Source organism: Copadichromis virginalis, linkage group LG2 (assembly GCF_057382275.1).
Source record: "Copadichromis virginalis isolate Kocher_CV1m ecotype Utaka linkage group LG2, C_Virginalis_male_GT1.1, whole genome shotgun sequence".
Taxonomy (NCBI): domain Eukaryota; kingdom Metazoa; phylum Chordata; class Actinopteri; order Cichliformes; family Cichlidae; genus Copadichromis; species Copadichromis virginalis.
In genome coordinates this window covers 23,901,258-23,915,854 of record NC_140619.1, presented here as the reverse complement: position 1 = coordinate 23,915,854, position 14,597 = coordinate 23,901,258, and the positions used below count along the sequence as shown (strand labels likewise).

Below are 14,597 nucleotides of genomic sequence, written 5' to 3'. Positions count from 1 at the left end.
CGCCCCCACCACCACCCTCACACATGAAAAATAAAAAAGAGCTGACAGTGGAGGCCGGGCAGCAGCCAAAGGTGTCAGCGCTTTCTTTCGACCAGGAGCGAGGGAGGGAGGAAAGAGGGGAATAGCAGAAGCATAAAAAGGAAGAAACAAAGAAGCAGGGTGAGAGAAAAAGAGCGACGGGACACTTTAGGGGGTGAGAATGAGTCTGCCCCGGCAGCGAATCCTAAAGGCGCATCCCCTTCCCTCTGCAACTTTTACACCCCTGTGTGTGCAAACGCTCGGCAAGCACAGATAGAATTTGACAAGAAGGAAATTGATTCCCGGGCTTCAGATTCAGGTGTTGTGAGGCTTCTGCGGTGGGGATAAGGCCGACGCTGAGAAGCGTGCGATAGCGCCTACGTAATGCATTGGACTCGATCACAGCTTCGTGCTGCGTGTATCATCAAAGCTCACATCACAGTATTCACGTATACGCGGGAAAATGCTGGTGCATTCCGCCGTTAACATTAACGTTATCTTCGATATTCAGACGCGAGCAGGCGATTCGTCTCCGTTTTTTTCTCCCCACTACAAAGATTCTTTGAAGGCATTAAAGAGATCAAAACAAATCATTTACAACAAACAGAAAACATACCTGTCACCAAATAAATCGCTGAACCTTTGCAGTACGGTCTTTCTGTTTCCTTTTTTTCTTTCAGTTTTTTTTGGGGGGAGGAGGGGGAGTTGGATGGGGAGGAGGAGGAGGAGGAGACGCTTGGCAGCAGGCTAAGGAGGGAAGAGACGTGGGGAGAGTAAAGAGCTGACAAAGTGAAGAGCGAACACACTCGAGCAGCCTTATACCACCAGCACACAATAACACAACAGAGGACAAAAGAAGAGGAGAAGCGAAAGGAGAGCCATGGAGCATTCTCTTCAGAGAGCAATCTGTCACTTGCTCTCTGTGAGACGGTGTAAAGGCTTCCAAATAAAAGCTGAAGATGCTTTCCCCGTGAAAGATGGCTGCGAGAGGTCGGGGGTTAAGAAAGCAAAACAGAGAAGGATTTTTTGGGAAGGTGGTTTAATTGCCTGATTTGTAAGATTTTACCTCTGTTTGTGTGCCTGTTAACTAAACCCGCCACTCTGATGACCGTGCGCTTGATTCATGACTTAAGTATAGAGGTGGCTGATTCTATTGATGCTACGGGATTTGCTGTCTAAATGACAGATCAGATTTAAGAGGGCTGGCCTCATATTTCTTCGCCTTGATGAGCCTTCATCTTGGGCTTTTTATTCATTCATTCATTCATTTATTTATTTATTTATTTCCATCCTCCTTTTCCTCCCCTATATCCTCACTCTTCATCTTTCTGTGTGCAGCAATCAACTTGCTGGGTTTGACGTGGCAGCTGAAGCCATCCGACGGCCCCGTGTTGAACAACGGACTGGGAGCTGGTCTGCCTGTCAACAGCGATGTGGCCACACTGCCCTCTGGAGGGAGAGGTATGAACTGCAACACACACGCACCCCTCCCACACATCTTTGCCTGAAGAAGCAGGCACTTTACATGTTTGAAAAAAAAAGAAACTTAAAGGTTAAGGCTGCTAATGTTCTGCATTGTTTTTCCCCTAGCAACAGACCTCGTGAACATAACAAATTCAACAATAAATAGATCCTAACAAGTGCTGTTTGTGCAGCCAAAGCCTACTCGTTTCTTTCTGCCACAGAGCTCCGGTGCTCCTTCATTTTGATGAGGGGGACGCTGGAGTTTATTTTAAATCGCTTCCACCATTTTTTTATACCATTGTGGAGGTATTTCTCTAAAGCAGCATCCTAATTAGCATGCCAATTGCGTAAAATGAATCAACAGAAGTGACTTTAGTATTTTTAATGCATTTGTGAATATTTATAGCTTAGCTGGCTTGAGGCTGAATGCACCACTCGTTGCAGGAAAGTCAGAAAGTTTTGAAGGACAGACTGCCACATCTCTTGTTGCAAACAAGAAGAATGTCAGCCTTATCTTTTATGGCTTATAAATGCTATATCTGCTGTGTTAAATACTAAAACAGCCCAATAGCTTCTTTTTTTCCCTCCCAACCAGACAGCCTCGCACACATAAATTATTTCTATAATTCATGACGCAGTAGTAGCTGTGCTGTCTGTGTATGCTGTTTAACCACTCTGCTGAGTTGTGTTGAGCTGGGTTTCAGTCAGCAGCGAGGTAAAGCTCCCCTCGCTCACCCCCTCTCTTTAAAGGCCCCCATGTGGTTTTTTCCATCTATTCTTCTTTCGCCTGCTCAATCTCGCTCTGCAACATACACAGCGTGTACTATAGGTATCTGTGGGCTGCTGCTCTGTGTCTGTATTCTGTATTAATCAGAGGACTGCTGTGTGTGTGACTGTCTGGGCCAGATGCCGCTGTTGTTTTTCCACATTGTTACTTTTATTTCTTTGCTATTCTGCGCACAGACGCGCGCTCACATTGCTGTCTTTTCCCTCTCTGGGCTCCAACATTGTGCTGTTAGATGACTGACCTGATTGCAGGATGTTTCTGTGTGCGGGCCTGTCTGCTTTGAAATCTGTGCTCTGCAGTTCTATCAGCCCTCTATCATTTCAGCCCAGACAACAGAGTCAACAGTCGTGCAGGCTTTGATACAGAGGCGTCATTTTGCATCCCGCATATCGCGCCTAACAGCATTCGTTTTAGTATAAACTTTGAACAGTTTGCACAGCTAATGGTGCGTGTCCTCGATACCATTCAATGTTTGTGCCAGGTTATTCCCATTAAAGTGCGATGATTAACTATTGACTGTACCAATCAATGTCTGGAATCACAGATTATGCAGTTTCTTTCCCCTTTGCTCCAGGTCCATGGGCAGGCCGGAACAGCAGTATAGACTCAGGCAGCATCGAGGTTGGGAGGCGGGTGACCCAAGAAGTCCCTCCGGGAGTGTTTTGGAGGTCCCTGCTCCACCTCAGCCAACCACAGTTCCTGAAGTTCAACATCTCCCTCGGCAAAGATGCCCTTTTTGGGGTGTACATCCGCAAGGGCTTGCCTCCTTCGCATGCGCAGGTAAAATCTGTACAAGGACCATCATAATGAAAAAATAATCTTCATATTCATCTGAGTGGAGAATGTATTTTTAAAAAAGAAAGAAAGAAAGAAATGGGCTTGTTTCTTGGGACATCTTAAAATTCATTTGTGATTCATTGTAATAGTTGTTTGAAAAAACTAATTTAGACTAAGATTTACACTTAATTAAATTTCACAGTAATGTAACTTTTACTGCCTCTTATTAATTAGAAGCTACTCCATTAACAATGGATTCGATTTGTAGGAAGGGATAATTGCATTCAGATAGCTGTTTCACTGCCTGACCTGACTTCAGCTGGGGAAACTGCACAGTCGGGGCAAGTGTAAAAACACTCCCCTGCAATGCACACAGACACCCAAAGAAAACCCTGCGAGGAGCTTTGTGTTCCCTTCCTCATGCTTCACTGTCATTTGCCAGCTATCTTATTTACCAAATTCCTCAAGCATATAAAACCATGCCTCATTTTCTGAAGCCTGAAAAAGTGAACTTGCTCTCACACGTTTTCCTCTGCAGTACGACTATATGGAGCGCCTCGATGGGAAGGAGAAGTGGAGCGTGGTGGAGTCTCCACGGGAGAGGAGGAGTATCCAAACCGTGGTCCTCAATGAGGCGGTGTTTGTCCAGTACCTGGACGCCGGTGCCTGGCACCTGGCCTTCTACAACGACGGTCGGGAGCGAGAGACGGTTTCCTTCAGCACGAATGTCATGGGTGAGACAGAGTCGGCATCTGTCGCTGTGGGCGGAGAGGTGGCAGCGCGGCAGGGAAAAGCAGAACGGCAGTGAAAATGAGATTAGGCACCGGATTTTAGGAGCTGGTTAGAGAGAGGCACGCAGAAACTTTCTCTACCACTGGCGGCAAAGCAAGGCTGCTATTTTAGTCAAATAGATTCCCCATCAGTTACTCTGTGACTTTACACATTCACGACGTGCAAAAATGCTCCCCGGCAGCATGTGAACAATGTTGCCAATGCAACACAACCATAGTAACATTGTCAAGTAGGAAAGACTGCTCAGTGAGTTAAAAATGTACGTTTGCCAAAACATAGTTGGGCACGCTAATATGTCCAACAGTGTGACAAAAAAAAAAAAAAACCCCACACACTTACATTAAACAACCTTCATCTTTGAGGTGGGTGAGGACCACAGTGTCACACGGCCCTGTAAACAGAATGATTTTAGGATCCTAACCAGATCATTTCGGTTGCATTCGAGCCAAAGGAGAACAAAAGGACAAAAGGCGGGGTTGGATGGAAAGAGTCAAGCGGAGTGAAAGAATCCTTCACTGTCAATAACGGAGGGGTAGAGCTTTCAGCAGTTGGAGTAGTGGCGAGATGGAGAGGCGGAGGCGGCAGGGGCAGAATGAGAGTGGAGTAGTTAGAGGGGGAGTTGGAAGAAAGGCCTAATGGTAGGGGCAAAGCCAGAATGGGATGAAGGGGAGTGAAGGACGGGAGGAGGAGCTGAAGAGGAGAATGGAAGAGAGGGTGGCATTAGGGTAAAGAGGGAGGCGAGGGGCTTTAGTTTTTTTTTTATTTAGGGGGGGGTGCATGGAGTAGGGGAAGTGTTAGGAGAAGCAGTGAGGCTTGGCTGTGTCATTCTTTGTGTAAGAAGAGTGGAAGTTGGAAGAAGCATATAGAACAGAGAGGATAAAAGTCCAAGTGTCCTCCTTGTGATTATGATTAGCACCGACCCCGTTCCTTCCCACCAAACTGTTTCTCATTTCTAGTGAGTAGGTTAGAAGGCAGATGGAGCAGCTCAGAGTCCAGCTAAAATCTGGCCTAGCTGCACCAAACATCCGCAGCTTGATGAAATATTAGTGACCTCGGTGGGGCCAGACATGAGTGAGGAGTGAGAAAGTGAGCCATGGATAGAAAAGGGTCGAAGAGAAAGAAGGAGAGTGGAGGGGGATACTCTTGTTTTCTATGAGCGGAGCATTGGTGGATCCCATCTCGTCAAAATGGCTGATTCATAATACATTCCTGCCACATTATGAAAAATGCAGACAAAAAAGAAACTCATGGAATCTTGGAGGAGGGCGTTTGATGTCTGTGCGACTGTGAGACTCGGCAGCGCTTCGACTCAATTTGTAGTATCTTAAAGAATGAATTGTGCCAATGGTTTAATGGAAGGCTTTGATGCTTGCCGTCACACTGTCTCACCCCTCGCCTCTCCCTCTCTCTGTCTCACTTCATCTTCTTCACAGATTCAGTGCAAGAGTGCCCGCGCAATTGCCATGGCAACGGAGAGTGTAATTCTGGTGTGTGCCACTGCTTCCCAGGATTCCATGGCATGGACTGCTCCAAAGGTATTAGCTGTTTACGAATGCGCTTCTTCCGTCGGAGCAAGGATGAAAAGGAAAAAAAATCTGTCATTTCCGCTGTCTAATTAGATGAGCAGACACATTTCAGCTTCGTGCAAAAGTAAAACATAAAAAAAAGGAGAAGAGGATTAAGAGTAGCAAGATGGTGCATGGCCTTAGGTGGAGCTGAGACAAGATGACTGATGATGAATGGCAGCTCCCCTAGCTAACGACTCCCTGGCTCTGTGCTCACCTGGGGTAGACAGCTTTGATGAATAGTTTAGTTACCTCTGCCTGTAATTACTCTTCATGTCATTGGCGCTCTCCAGCCCCTTAGCCACTCTATTCAACCCTCCTGCACGGTGGGATGTGGATCTGCGTGGGTGGGCGACGTGCACTTTTCGCCGCTTTGGCGATCTTTTAAAAAGCTTGCTAATTGTTTTTTTTTCTTTGTTTGTTTGTTTGGTTTGTTCTTATGCGCAGGGTTTAATCTCTCCGTTTCTCTGTTCCTACAGCGGCATGCCCGGTGCTGTGCAGCGGCAACGGCCAGTACGACAAGGGCTCCTGTGTGTGTTACAGCGGCTGGAAAGGACCCGAATGCGACGTCCCTGTCACACAGTGCATAGACCCTCTTTGCAGCGGCCACGGCACCTGCACTGATGGAAACTGCGTGTGCTCCGTCGGTTACAAAGGGCCAAACTGTGCAGAGGGTGAGCGCAGGAGGTGTAATGGTGCATGTTTGTTTTTTTTTTCTTTAAAACTGTTCTGTGTGATCGCTTTGAAAGTAAGGTGAAGCACAACAAACTTCACAGATTTACCCCTTCTAACACCAGTGAAGACAGCTTATCATGGCATAATCTTACGCTGACTGAGCGTCCATGTATACAGATGAAGTATGATGGCGCAGCCAAACATATCACAGATTTTATTAAGGGCTGAAATCGCTTCTATTGATCTTTGTTAAGAAGGATCAGCATGCCGCGATCGTAGTCATCAGAAAGCAAGGGAGAAAAAATAAAGGGATAAAAAGATGCTGAGGAGGGAGCTGGAGTCAGGGTGGTGAGAGGTGAATATGTATGAAGAAAGAGAGAATAGGTTGAGAAGAAGGAAAAGAGAAAGCAGCACGCCAGGGGTGAAGAAGAAGATCGGCAGAGAGGGAGATGCAAAGTGAAGAATAGAGATGAGTGGCAGAAAGAGTCAAAACATGGGGCCTGAGAACAAGGTCAGCATTTTCTCTCCTCTGCGCTTCAATTTTCTCTCCCACCCCGCTGATCCCCGATCTCCCTCTCATCCAATTTTTCCCCTTCTACTCCAGCCTCAAATCTGATATTCATCACAGCAGAGTCCCTCAAACAATTTACCTGAAGTGCCAGCGACATGAAAATCGATAACTGTGATCCGCCATTTCTGCCAGGCAAACAGAAATGGAGGGTCGAGGTTGTGTGCGAGGGGGCTGCTTTTATTAATACTGCGTGTGCGCCGGGGTCAATCATGCCCGAGGTGGTGGAAAAAGGGGGAGGAGATGGAGGTGGGGAGAGCCGTGTCACAAAGAAGAGGACAAGATGAGAGAGAAAGAGAGAGAGGAAAATGCAAGTGACCGGGACAGAGCAATGCGAGGAGGCCTGAGAAGGGGCGGGCGAGCGAGTGGGTGGGTGGGATGGGTGTGCGTATTGCCGGGAGGAGGTAATTTGTCAAATTGGTTTTCACTCACTGCTTGGACTCAGAGCTGCCTGTCAACCTGGCAGACTGACAGTGTCAGATTCTCCCCGTGTATTGGCACGATACACGCATACACACAAATCAACCACACACACACACTTCCACATCCACACGGGCGAAAAGCTCACACCAAATGATGTGTCAGCGAAGCGCACTGCTCTTTCAGAGTGGAACGCATTTGCTGCTGTGCCCCAATTATAGACTTAGCTATTCATTATCGTGTGCTTTAATTGCTTTAGTAATACGTCTGGTAACATTTTACTTTATTTCATTATCTTTTTATAAACACAGAGTGAAATGATGTCCTCTGTCACGTCTGTTTTTTTAAAAAAAAAAAACAACCATTAATTTGTTTTTGTCGTCAGCTCTGTAATGACATTTTTTAGTTTGTTTGTTAATTTCTTTTTTTTCTGCTTTTTTTCTTTTAAATTGGTGTATTGCTGGCTTAATCCAGTGGACTGCATGGATCCAACATGTTCCAACAATGGCATCTGTGTGAACGGGGAGTGCCACTGTAAGCCAGGCTGGGGAGGACTCCACTGCGAACTGCCCAGGGCCCAGTGCCCAGATCAGTGCCATGGCCACGGTGCCTTCATACCAGACACTGGGCTGTGCAGCTGTGACCCCAACTGGATGGGACCCGACTGCTCCATGGGTGAGTGCGATTGTAAAGCTGGTTCAGCTGCGAGAGTCAGATACATCGGGTAAAAATGGGGGTTGTGGGTTTGAAAGTTGGAAAGAAATAACTGCTGATTACCCTTTGTCCAAACATATTTCGCGGTCCCAGTATGGCTAATTAGTTTGCCATTTTATTTCATACTGTTCTGGTTTTCGAGCTACACTTGGACCAAATCTACCAAATCGTAAAAAAAAAAAAAAAAATTACAACATGCTCAGAAACAGGGTACAACAACTGTTGTGGTATCGAAGCCAAATTGGAACATGCAGGAATAAAAATGTGGCAAGTTTGTACTATCAAGACTATATAAAATTATCTCTCTCAGTAGACTGTCAGTGACAGTATGGTAATGACAGATTTTTATGGTTATCAGGGTAGTGCTTAAAATTCTAATTTGGGAAAGGCAGAACACTTTTATTTATATACCAAACTACAGTACTCTGGGTTTTGCATAAAAGGAATATGAATAAAATGACTCTGTCCCTGTGTTCTGACACATATTAAACATGGCTGGGCTTTCAGAGCATGTATAAGTTGCATCTACGAACCAAAAGCTTGGGCTTCAAACTGCTCGAAACTCCTTAATGATCCAAATACGGTCATGTCGGATACACTGTTTGAGTGCAGAAGCCCCGCCCACCTGCTGTTCAGACCTGCTGTTTATAGGGTCAGCCAATAAGAAAATACAAGCACTTGAAATTTATAATGTCTAAACAAGGTAGCTGTAACACATCTCAGTTCAGGCCAAAGTAAAACTTTTTTTAATCTTGTAGACTCGAAAGACTGTATGACCCAAGAGGTATGATTAGGCTGCATTCAGTGAGCTACTCAGAAATGAGGTAGGAATCCTAACTTTGTTAAGCCTTCGTGATTACTATCAGAATTTTTTTAATTGGTTATGTATTGCTCTGGGAGCCAATTCTGTGATTCTAGTACCGCGGAGATAATGGCATGCTAGTTCCAAGGCTTTCATAAGAATGTATTGGAGGTGTTCTTGCACTGCGGATAGTAACACATACAGTTTACCAAGATGGGATAGGAGGTTTCACAGTTCTTTATCTCAATAAAATGAAGCCGTTAAGCTTCCACTTTAGAAAGTAAGACAGCCACCTCCGTCATGCCAGCCTGGGAACGCTTCCTCAGGAGCACGACGAGAGCACCAGCATTTGTTATGAGAGAAGCAATGCTTAACTTTAATAAAGACAACATTGTTTCACACTGCAGGATCCCTCAGCAAGTGTGTATCAAAACGTCTGTACATACCGCGTTCCCTGCACACCAGGGGTCCTGAGCACACAAGCGGGATTGTCACATTTCGCCACATGCACTGTCGCCGACTGCAACATCTGAGCCTCTCAGACAGCGACTGTAATAGAAGCTCAGGAAATAAACCCTGTTGTTGCACTACTATAACTACTGATTTTAATTAAAAATACATGACAGAGAGTTGTGTTTTCGTGTAATGTGGATTTGATTGTTTTGAAGCTCAAGGTTCTCTATTTTTGCACTTGCCGATGTGATTTGAAATCAAATGCAGACAAATTTATGTTTTCTAGCTTCAAAAATTGACTAAAAGGATTGAAAATGAAGTTTTTGCAGATATTTTTTTCAGATACCACCATATTTACAGGCATTTCAAGTTAGGAACTGGTACTTTGTAACATTTGCTATTATGTTATTCATGAAAAAGATCATATATGTATCTGAACAGCAACCATGTTCACTGCCCAGTAGTGTCCATTATGAATACATATAGTCATGTGTTCCTGTGAAAAACTAAGTGCACCCTTACTGCTTCCATTGGAGTAAAGAGGGTAAGTAGCAGCCTGGAGCTGCTAATCAAATGCACCGGATTAATTGATCATCTGCAAATATAAGCATGTCTATAAAAGCACGTCTTTGCCGTTTCCTGCACTGGAGAATTCAGATCTTCCCAGGAGTAAGTGTCTCAGCAAAATTACCTCAAGGTCACATCATGCAATGCTTAGAGGAATTCCAAAAAAACTAAGAGCTACATCTCAGACTCTGCAGACCTCAGTTAACATGTTAAATGTTAAAGTTTGCGAGAGTACAAATAGAAAAAGACTTAATAAGACTGAACACTGTGATTGGCCTATTTAGAAAGATTGCCAGGAGAAAGCCTCTTCTCTCTAAAAAAGGATATGGCAGCACAGCTTAGGTTTGAAAAGCTGCATCTGAACAAACCACAAGACTTCTTGTGTCTTTTCCACTGAAGAATCGATGTGGAGATGTTTGGCAAATCCAAAAATCAACTGCCAAGTGTGGTGATGGAGGCATGATGACTTCAGGCTGTTTTGCAAAACAAGCCTGTCATCAAACTGAAAGGACAAGGACCTGGTCACCTTGTAGTCACTGAGTTGCCCATGACTCTGTGTAGAGTCTAGAGTCAAATTTCCAACACCTGAAGTTTGACCCAAACTGGTCCGTGATCCAAACTTACCAGTAAATCTGCGGCAGAATGGCTGAAAAAGCAAAGAATCAGGATGCTCCAGTGGCCCAGTCAAAGTCCAGACGTCAAGCCGACTGAAAAGCTGTGGGGAGACCTTAAGACAGTTTAAATGAATGCCTGCAAACCTCAATGAACTGAAGCAAAGTTGCAAAAAAATTCCTCCACAACAATGTGAACGACTGAGTCATACAAAACACAATTACTTCAAGTTATCATTGGTTAAAAGCTTTTGAATCAAGAGCTGTATTTGGTTTTTCACGTGACTGTATATGAAATTTTAGAATACTAAAAATAATAAATACAGGAAACACTGACTTTTGAGTCTAGCACCGTTTGTTTGTGATCCAAATCTTTTCTCCTTCAGAGGTCTGCTCAGTGGACTGTGGAACTCACGGAGTGTGCATGGGCGGAGCCTGTCGCTGTGAGGAAGGCTGGACCGGTGCAGGCTGTGACCAGCGTGTGTGCAACCCTCTCTGCATCAAACATGGAACCTGCAAGGACGGGAAGTGCCAGTGTCACCAGGGCTGGAACGGAGAGCACTGCACCATTGGTGAGTGTGTTCCCGTGAGCGTGTGTCTGGAGGTGTGTGTTTGACGTGCGTGCCTGTGTGTCAACACGTGGGTGTGCACAGAAACACCAGCACCCAGTCAGACTAAAATGGCAGCTCCTTTATACTTTCTTAAAGGAATTTGGAAATCAGAAGTGGAAGCAGGAGGAAGGCCATGGGGAATTGAAGAAGGGGCTGACGTAGAAGGTGGGCGAGCAGAGAGAAGAGGTGCAAACTTCTTAGAAGTGGGGGTGGGAGATTACACAAGAGCAGGATTTAGCTGTTTTATGCTGCCTCTCAACTGCAGACCCCAGGAGTTTTAGTTTTTATGGCCTTTGAAACACCAAAGTTATGTGATGAAAGGCACAAAACAAAATCCCCACTTCACCTCACTGCGATCAAAAAATAACTCTCACTTTGTTTATGGTGTGTGCATGCACACAGTTGCGCTAGAGTGTGAGTGAGCGTTTTTGTCAGTCAATCACTGTCTCATATTGACATCACTGTCACTTTGGATGGATGAGTGCCAGATTCCTTTGATTCACCGTCAGTGCTTTGAGACACAAAGTCTCATTTCCTTGTCACCAAAAGCACTGTGATTGCAATCTGATACACACACACCAAACAAAACACCAATATATATATATATATATATATATATACATATACACACACACGCACACACCTACACACGCATAGGCACATACATATGCACAGGGGAATAACAGTTTATGATCTCCCGATTTCCCCCATCAGAAAGTAGGGCAGCTTTGACTGCACCATCAGCCCAAGATGAAAGAGTTATCAGGCCTCAGCTTGGTGCAAAGCACACTTCACTAGCACCAGACACTCTCAGCGTTAGCTTATCTCAGCTTGCCTGTTATTCATTTCAGCTCTGCATGATGTTGCTTGCATTTCTTTCAGAAAAAAAATACTCTCCCCATCTCTTACCTTTTGCACATTTTCTCCCACTGCAGACCATGGGAGCATGGTTGACAAAGCAGGTACCGTATCTGACTCTGGTGTTTTGTTTCTTAGCCTGTGGTGGTAGAAGCTAGCTGCTGCATTTGTGGGTTCTTGGCCTGGCTTGGCTCTGTAGACTCTGTGGTGCTATCTGTCCGTAGATTAGGGCTCCAGCCTCAATGATGACTCCCTACATGTAGTGCACTCCCATTACAGCAGTGGACTACAGCAGGGGTTAGCTGTCATTGAGCCTTGATGTGTTGTGGGGTACCGTAGAGCCTAGTGTGGTATCAGCAGTGTCGAGGGGCTGTGCTGTGAAAAGTGTGATCGTGCATGCGTGTGAGCGTGTTCTCCTTAATATTTCCAACGTGGAGCCTGGAAACACAAAAAAAACACTCAGGTATTCCACTCATGTGTTGTGTAAACACAATCTGCTTCACACGAGGAGAAAATAATGAAAGTTGTAAAAAAGTTTGGAGGTAATTGGTGTATTTCATAACCCAATGATGCAGGTCCTCAATGTGGTGTCAAATACATACAGAACTGTTAAGTGTGTGTGTGTGTGTGTGTGTTTACATTTGGGTTTGTGTGGCAAGTGTCGTGGCCATGGTAGAGTGGCTGCTAAATTTATTTTGTGCACGTGTGTGTGCTTGATTATGCTTGTGTGACTGAAAGGGCCTACAGTATTAATTTAAGAATTTCTGATTTTCAACATCCCCGCCAAAACCACACCAAAGCAAAAAAATATGCCGTTTAGTCAGATCACTCAATAATAAACAGAATAACAGCTGAGGTTAACACACAGAGACGAGTTTGGGTCTGAGGTGAGTTGTCTCACACGCACAACAAGAATGCTTAATAGATAGCCCCGCAGCTGAACCTCTGCCGGGTTGCACGGAGCGGCACAGACTGCCTGACAGTACAGGTCCCTGGAGCGCCGTTGAGAGTGTCCTCTCACCCTCTACGCTTAATGGAATAGCTCTCATTGTTTTATGAAGAGCCAACCCAGAGAAAAGGTAAATTGCAGGGTTAAAAAGGGAGCAAGAGGCAGGGCGCAAAAAAAAGAAAAAGGAAGAGACGGAGCCAAAGGGAAGCAGAGAGGCAGGTCAAAGAACAATTTGGGATAAAGCAATCAATGTAATTTCAAAGGTAGCTTGTTAAGAATAGGAGAAGCAGCTAAGTGGGGTATATTTGAGAAAGTACAGCGTTATCTGGTCCATCTATGAGCTCTGATCGCGGATTTATGGCTGTGACCTTTACTTCATGACCTTTAAAGGAGGCAGAGCTGGGTACAAGGGGAATGGAGAGAAAGGTGGAACTTTTCAGTACAATTTCTCAACTTACTTTCTTTCATACACTTTGTTCTCATTCTATCTGTCTCTATCTCCGCCTGCCTCCCTCTCACTTCATCCTTGGAGTCCTACACGATATCTTTCGAGTCATATGCCCCACCATCCACACCCACACCCACAGACACTGCACACCACATAATGTGTGTGTGTGTGTGTGTGTGTGTGTGTGTGTGTGTGTGTGTGTGTGTGTGCTCACCCATAACCCAAGGCAATTTCTTCTCCTTTTTAGGAGGATTTCATCAGAGTCCAACCACATTACTGGGGAGGGTGGACTTAATAGTTTCTGAAATCCCACTTTATTCTAGTTAGTATGAGGGGGTATCGACTGGGTCCTGGCATTAAAGAGAGAGGAGCCTCGTGCCGGCCTGCCCAGGCAAGCCAATCAATGCCCGCTATGGATTGTCCTGTCCGGGTGCTTCATAAGTATTTGGCTGCTTTTAAATGGCAACTCCATTTAACAGGCAATCACTGCTAACTGCCTTTGTTCCCCGAGCTCAATACTTGGGGACAATCTATTCCAGGCTGACTGTTAATACAGCATCATGAGCAGTCCCCTGATGCAGAAAATGGTCATAATTAAAGATAAAACCTTTGATTTGAGTCTTCGTGTTGAACTGAGTAACGTTGTTAAGCTCGCCCGGCTCCCCACCTCTTCCACCACAAACAAGATGGTGCGCCGTCTTTCTCTAAAAGTCCTTTTTTGACTTTCCCCCCTCATCGTCTGTTGGTTGAGACATATGATAAAATGCCAATCGGGGTGAAATGCCTGTTAATTTAGCCGCTGCCACGGTTTAGATTGCACTATTTGTATTCATAATGCATGGCTTTATTGATGCAGCGATTTGTTAGAGGGCAAAATTCTACAGTGCAACTTGAGTGAAAATATGTTCATTAATCTACTGAGCAGGACTCAGTGAAAAGCATTTCATATTCATAATCTCTTACTGGGTTATTTTGTCCTTCCTCACTCTGTCGGCACAATAGTACCGAGTGAGAAATGTCAGGTCATATCTCCAGGGTGTGTCGTGCTAGGCGTGTGCGTGCGTTTGCGAGCGAGAGCCTTTTCGTGCATGCACGTATTGTTTTATCAGTCAACCCTTTTCTTTGCCTTCGTCTCCCGTGGGTAGACTTAAGAGTGTCGCACCCCGCTCCCTCATTTGTTTAAGAGGAAATCACTGTGACAAGTTTGTTTGGGGCTCTTTGTGCTGCTGGAGAAAACATTGTCATTGTGTGTCATCATGCCTTTTTTTCCACACCCCTCCCCTCCTTGATAGATTATAATGTGGCAAACAGACAGTTTTGCATTAGAGAGGTGGGATTTCGAAAGATACGGGAAAGTTGTAAGGGAAGCCAGGAGTTAAAGGCTTTTTTTCCCCTTTAAATGGCATTGATGGGGTACGTTGTCTCAGCATGGGTGCAAATTATCAAATGGAATCGAATGATTTTTAAAGAAAAGTTTTGATTTTGTGGCATTTAGGAGATATTAAATGGTCCCAATTC

At 45.0% G+C, this 14,597-nt stretch overlaps 1 protein-coding gene across 4 annotated transcripts in view; it reads left to right on the top strand.

Annotated features, from left to right (window-relative positions):
* LOC146717336 (teneurin-2-like) overlaps positions 1-14,597 on the top strand; it is a 106,807-nt gene that overhangs the window by 71,016 nt on the left and 21,194 nt on the right. For 2 of the 4 annotated variants that reach the window (XM_085474628.1, XM_085474605.1), the window contains 8 exons: positions 1,357-1,479; positions 2,823-3,049; positions 3,585-3,780; positions 5,272-5,373; positions 5,883-6,077; positions 7,541-7,741; positions 10,600-10,785; positions 11,760-11,786. In XM_085474628.1, coding sequence (XP_085330754.1) covers positions 1,357-1,479; positions 2,823-3,049; positions 3,585-3,780; positions 5,272-5,373; positions 5,883-6,077; positions 7,541-7,741; positions 10,600-10,785; positions 11,760-11,786 — 1,257 coding nt within the window. The remainder of the gene's footprint in view (positions 1-1,356; positions 1,480-2,822; positions 3,050-3,584; positions 3,781-5,271; positions 5,374-5,882; positions 6,078-7,540; positions 7,742-10,599; positions 10,786-11,759; positions 11,787-14,597) is intronic. The other 2 variants (XM_085474613.1, XM_085474622.1) reach the window with 2 other exon arrangements.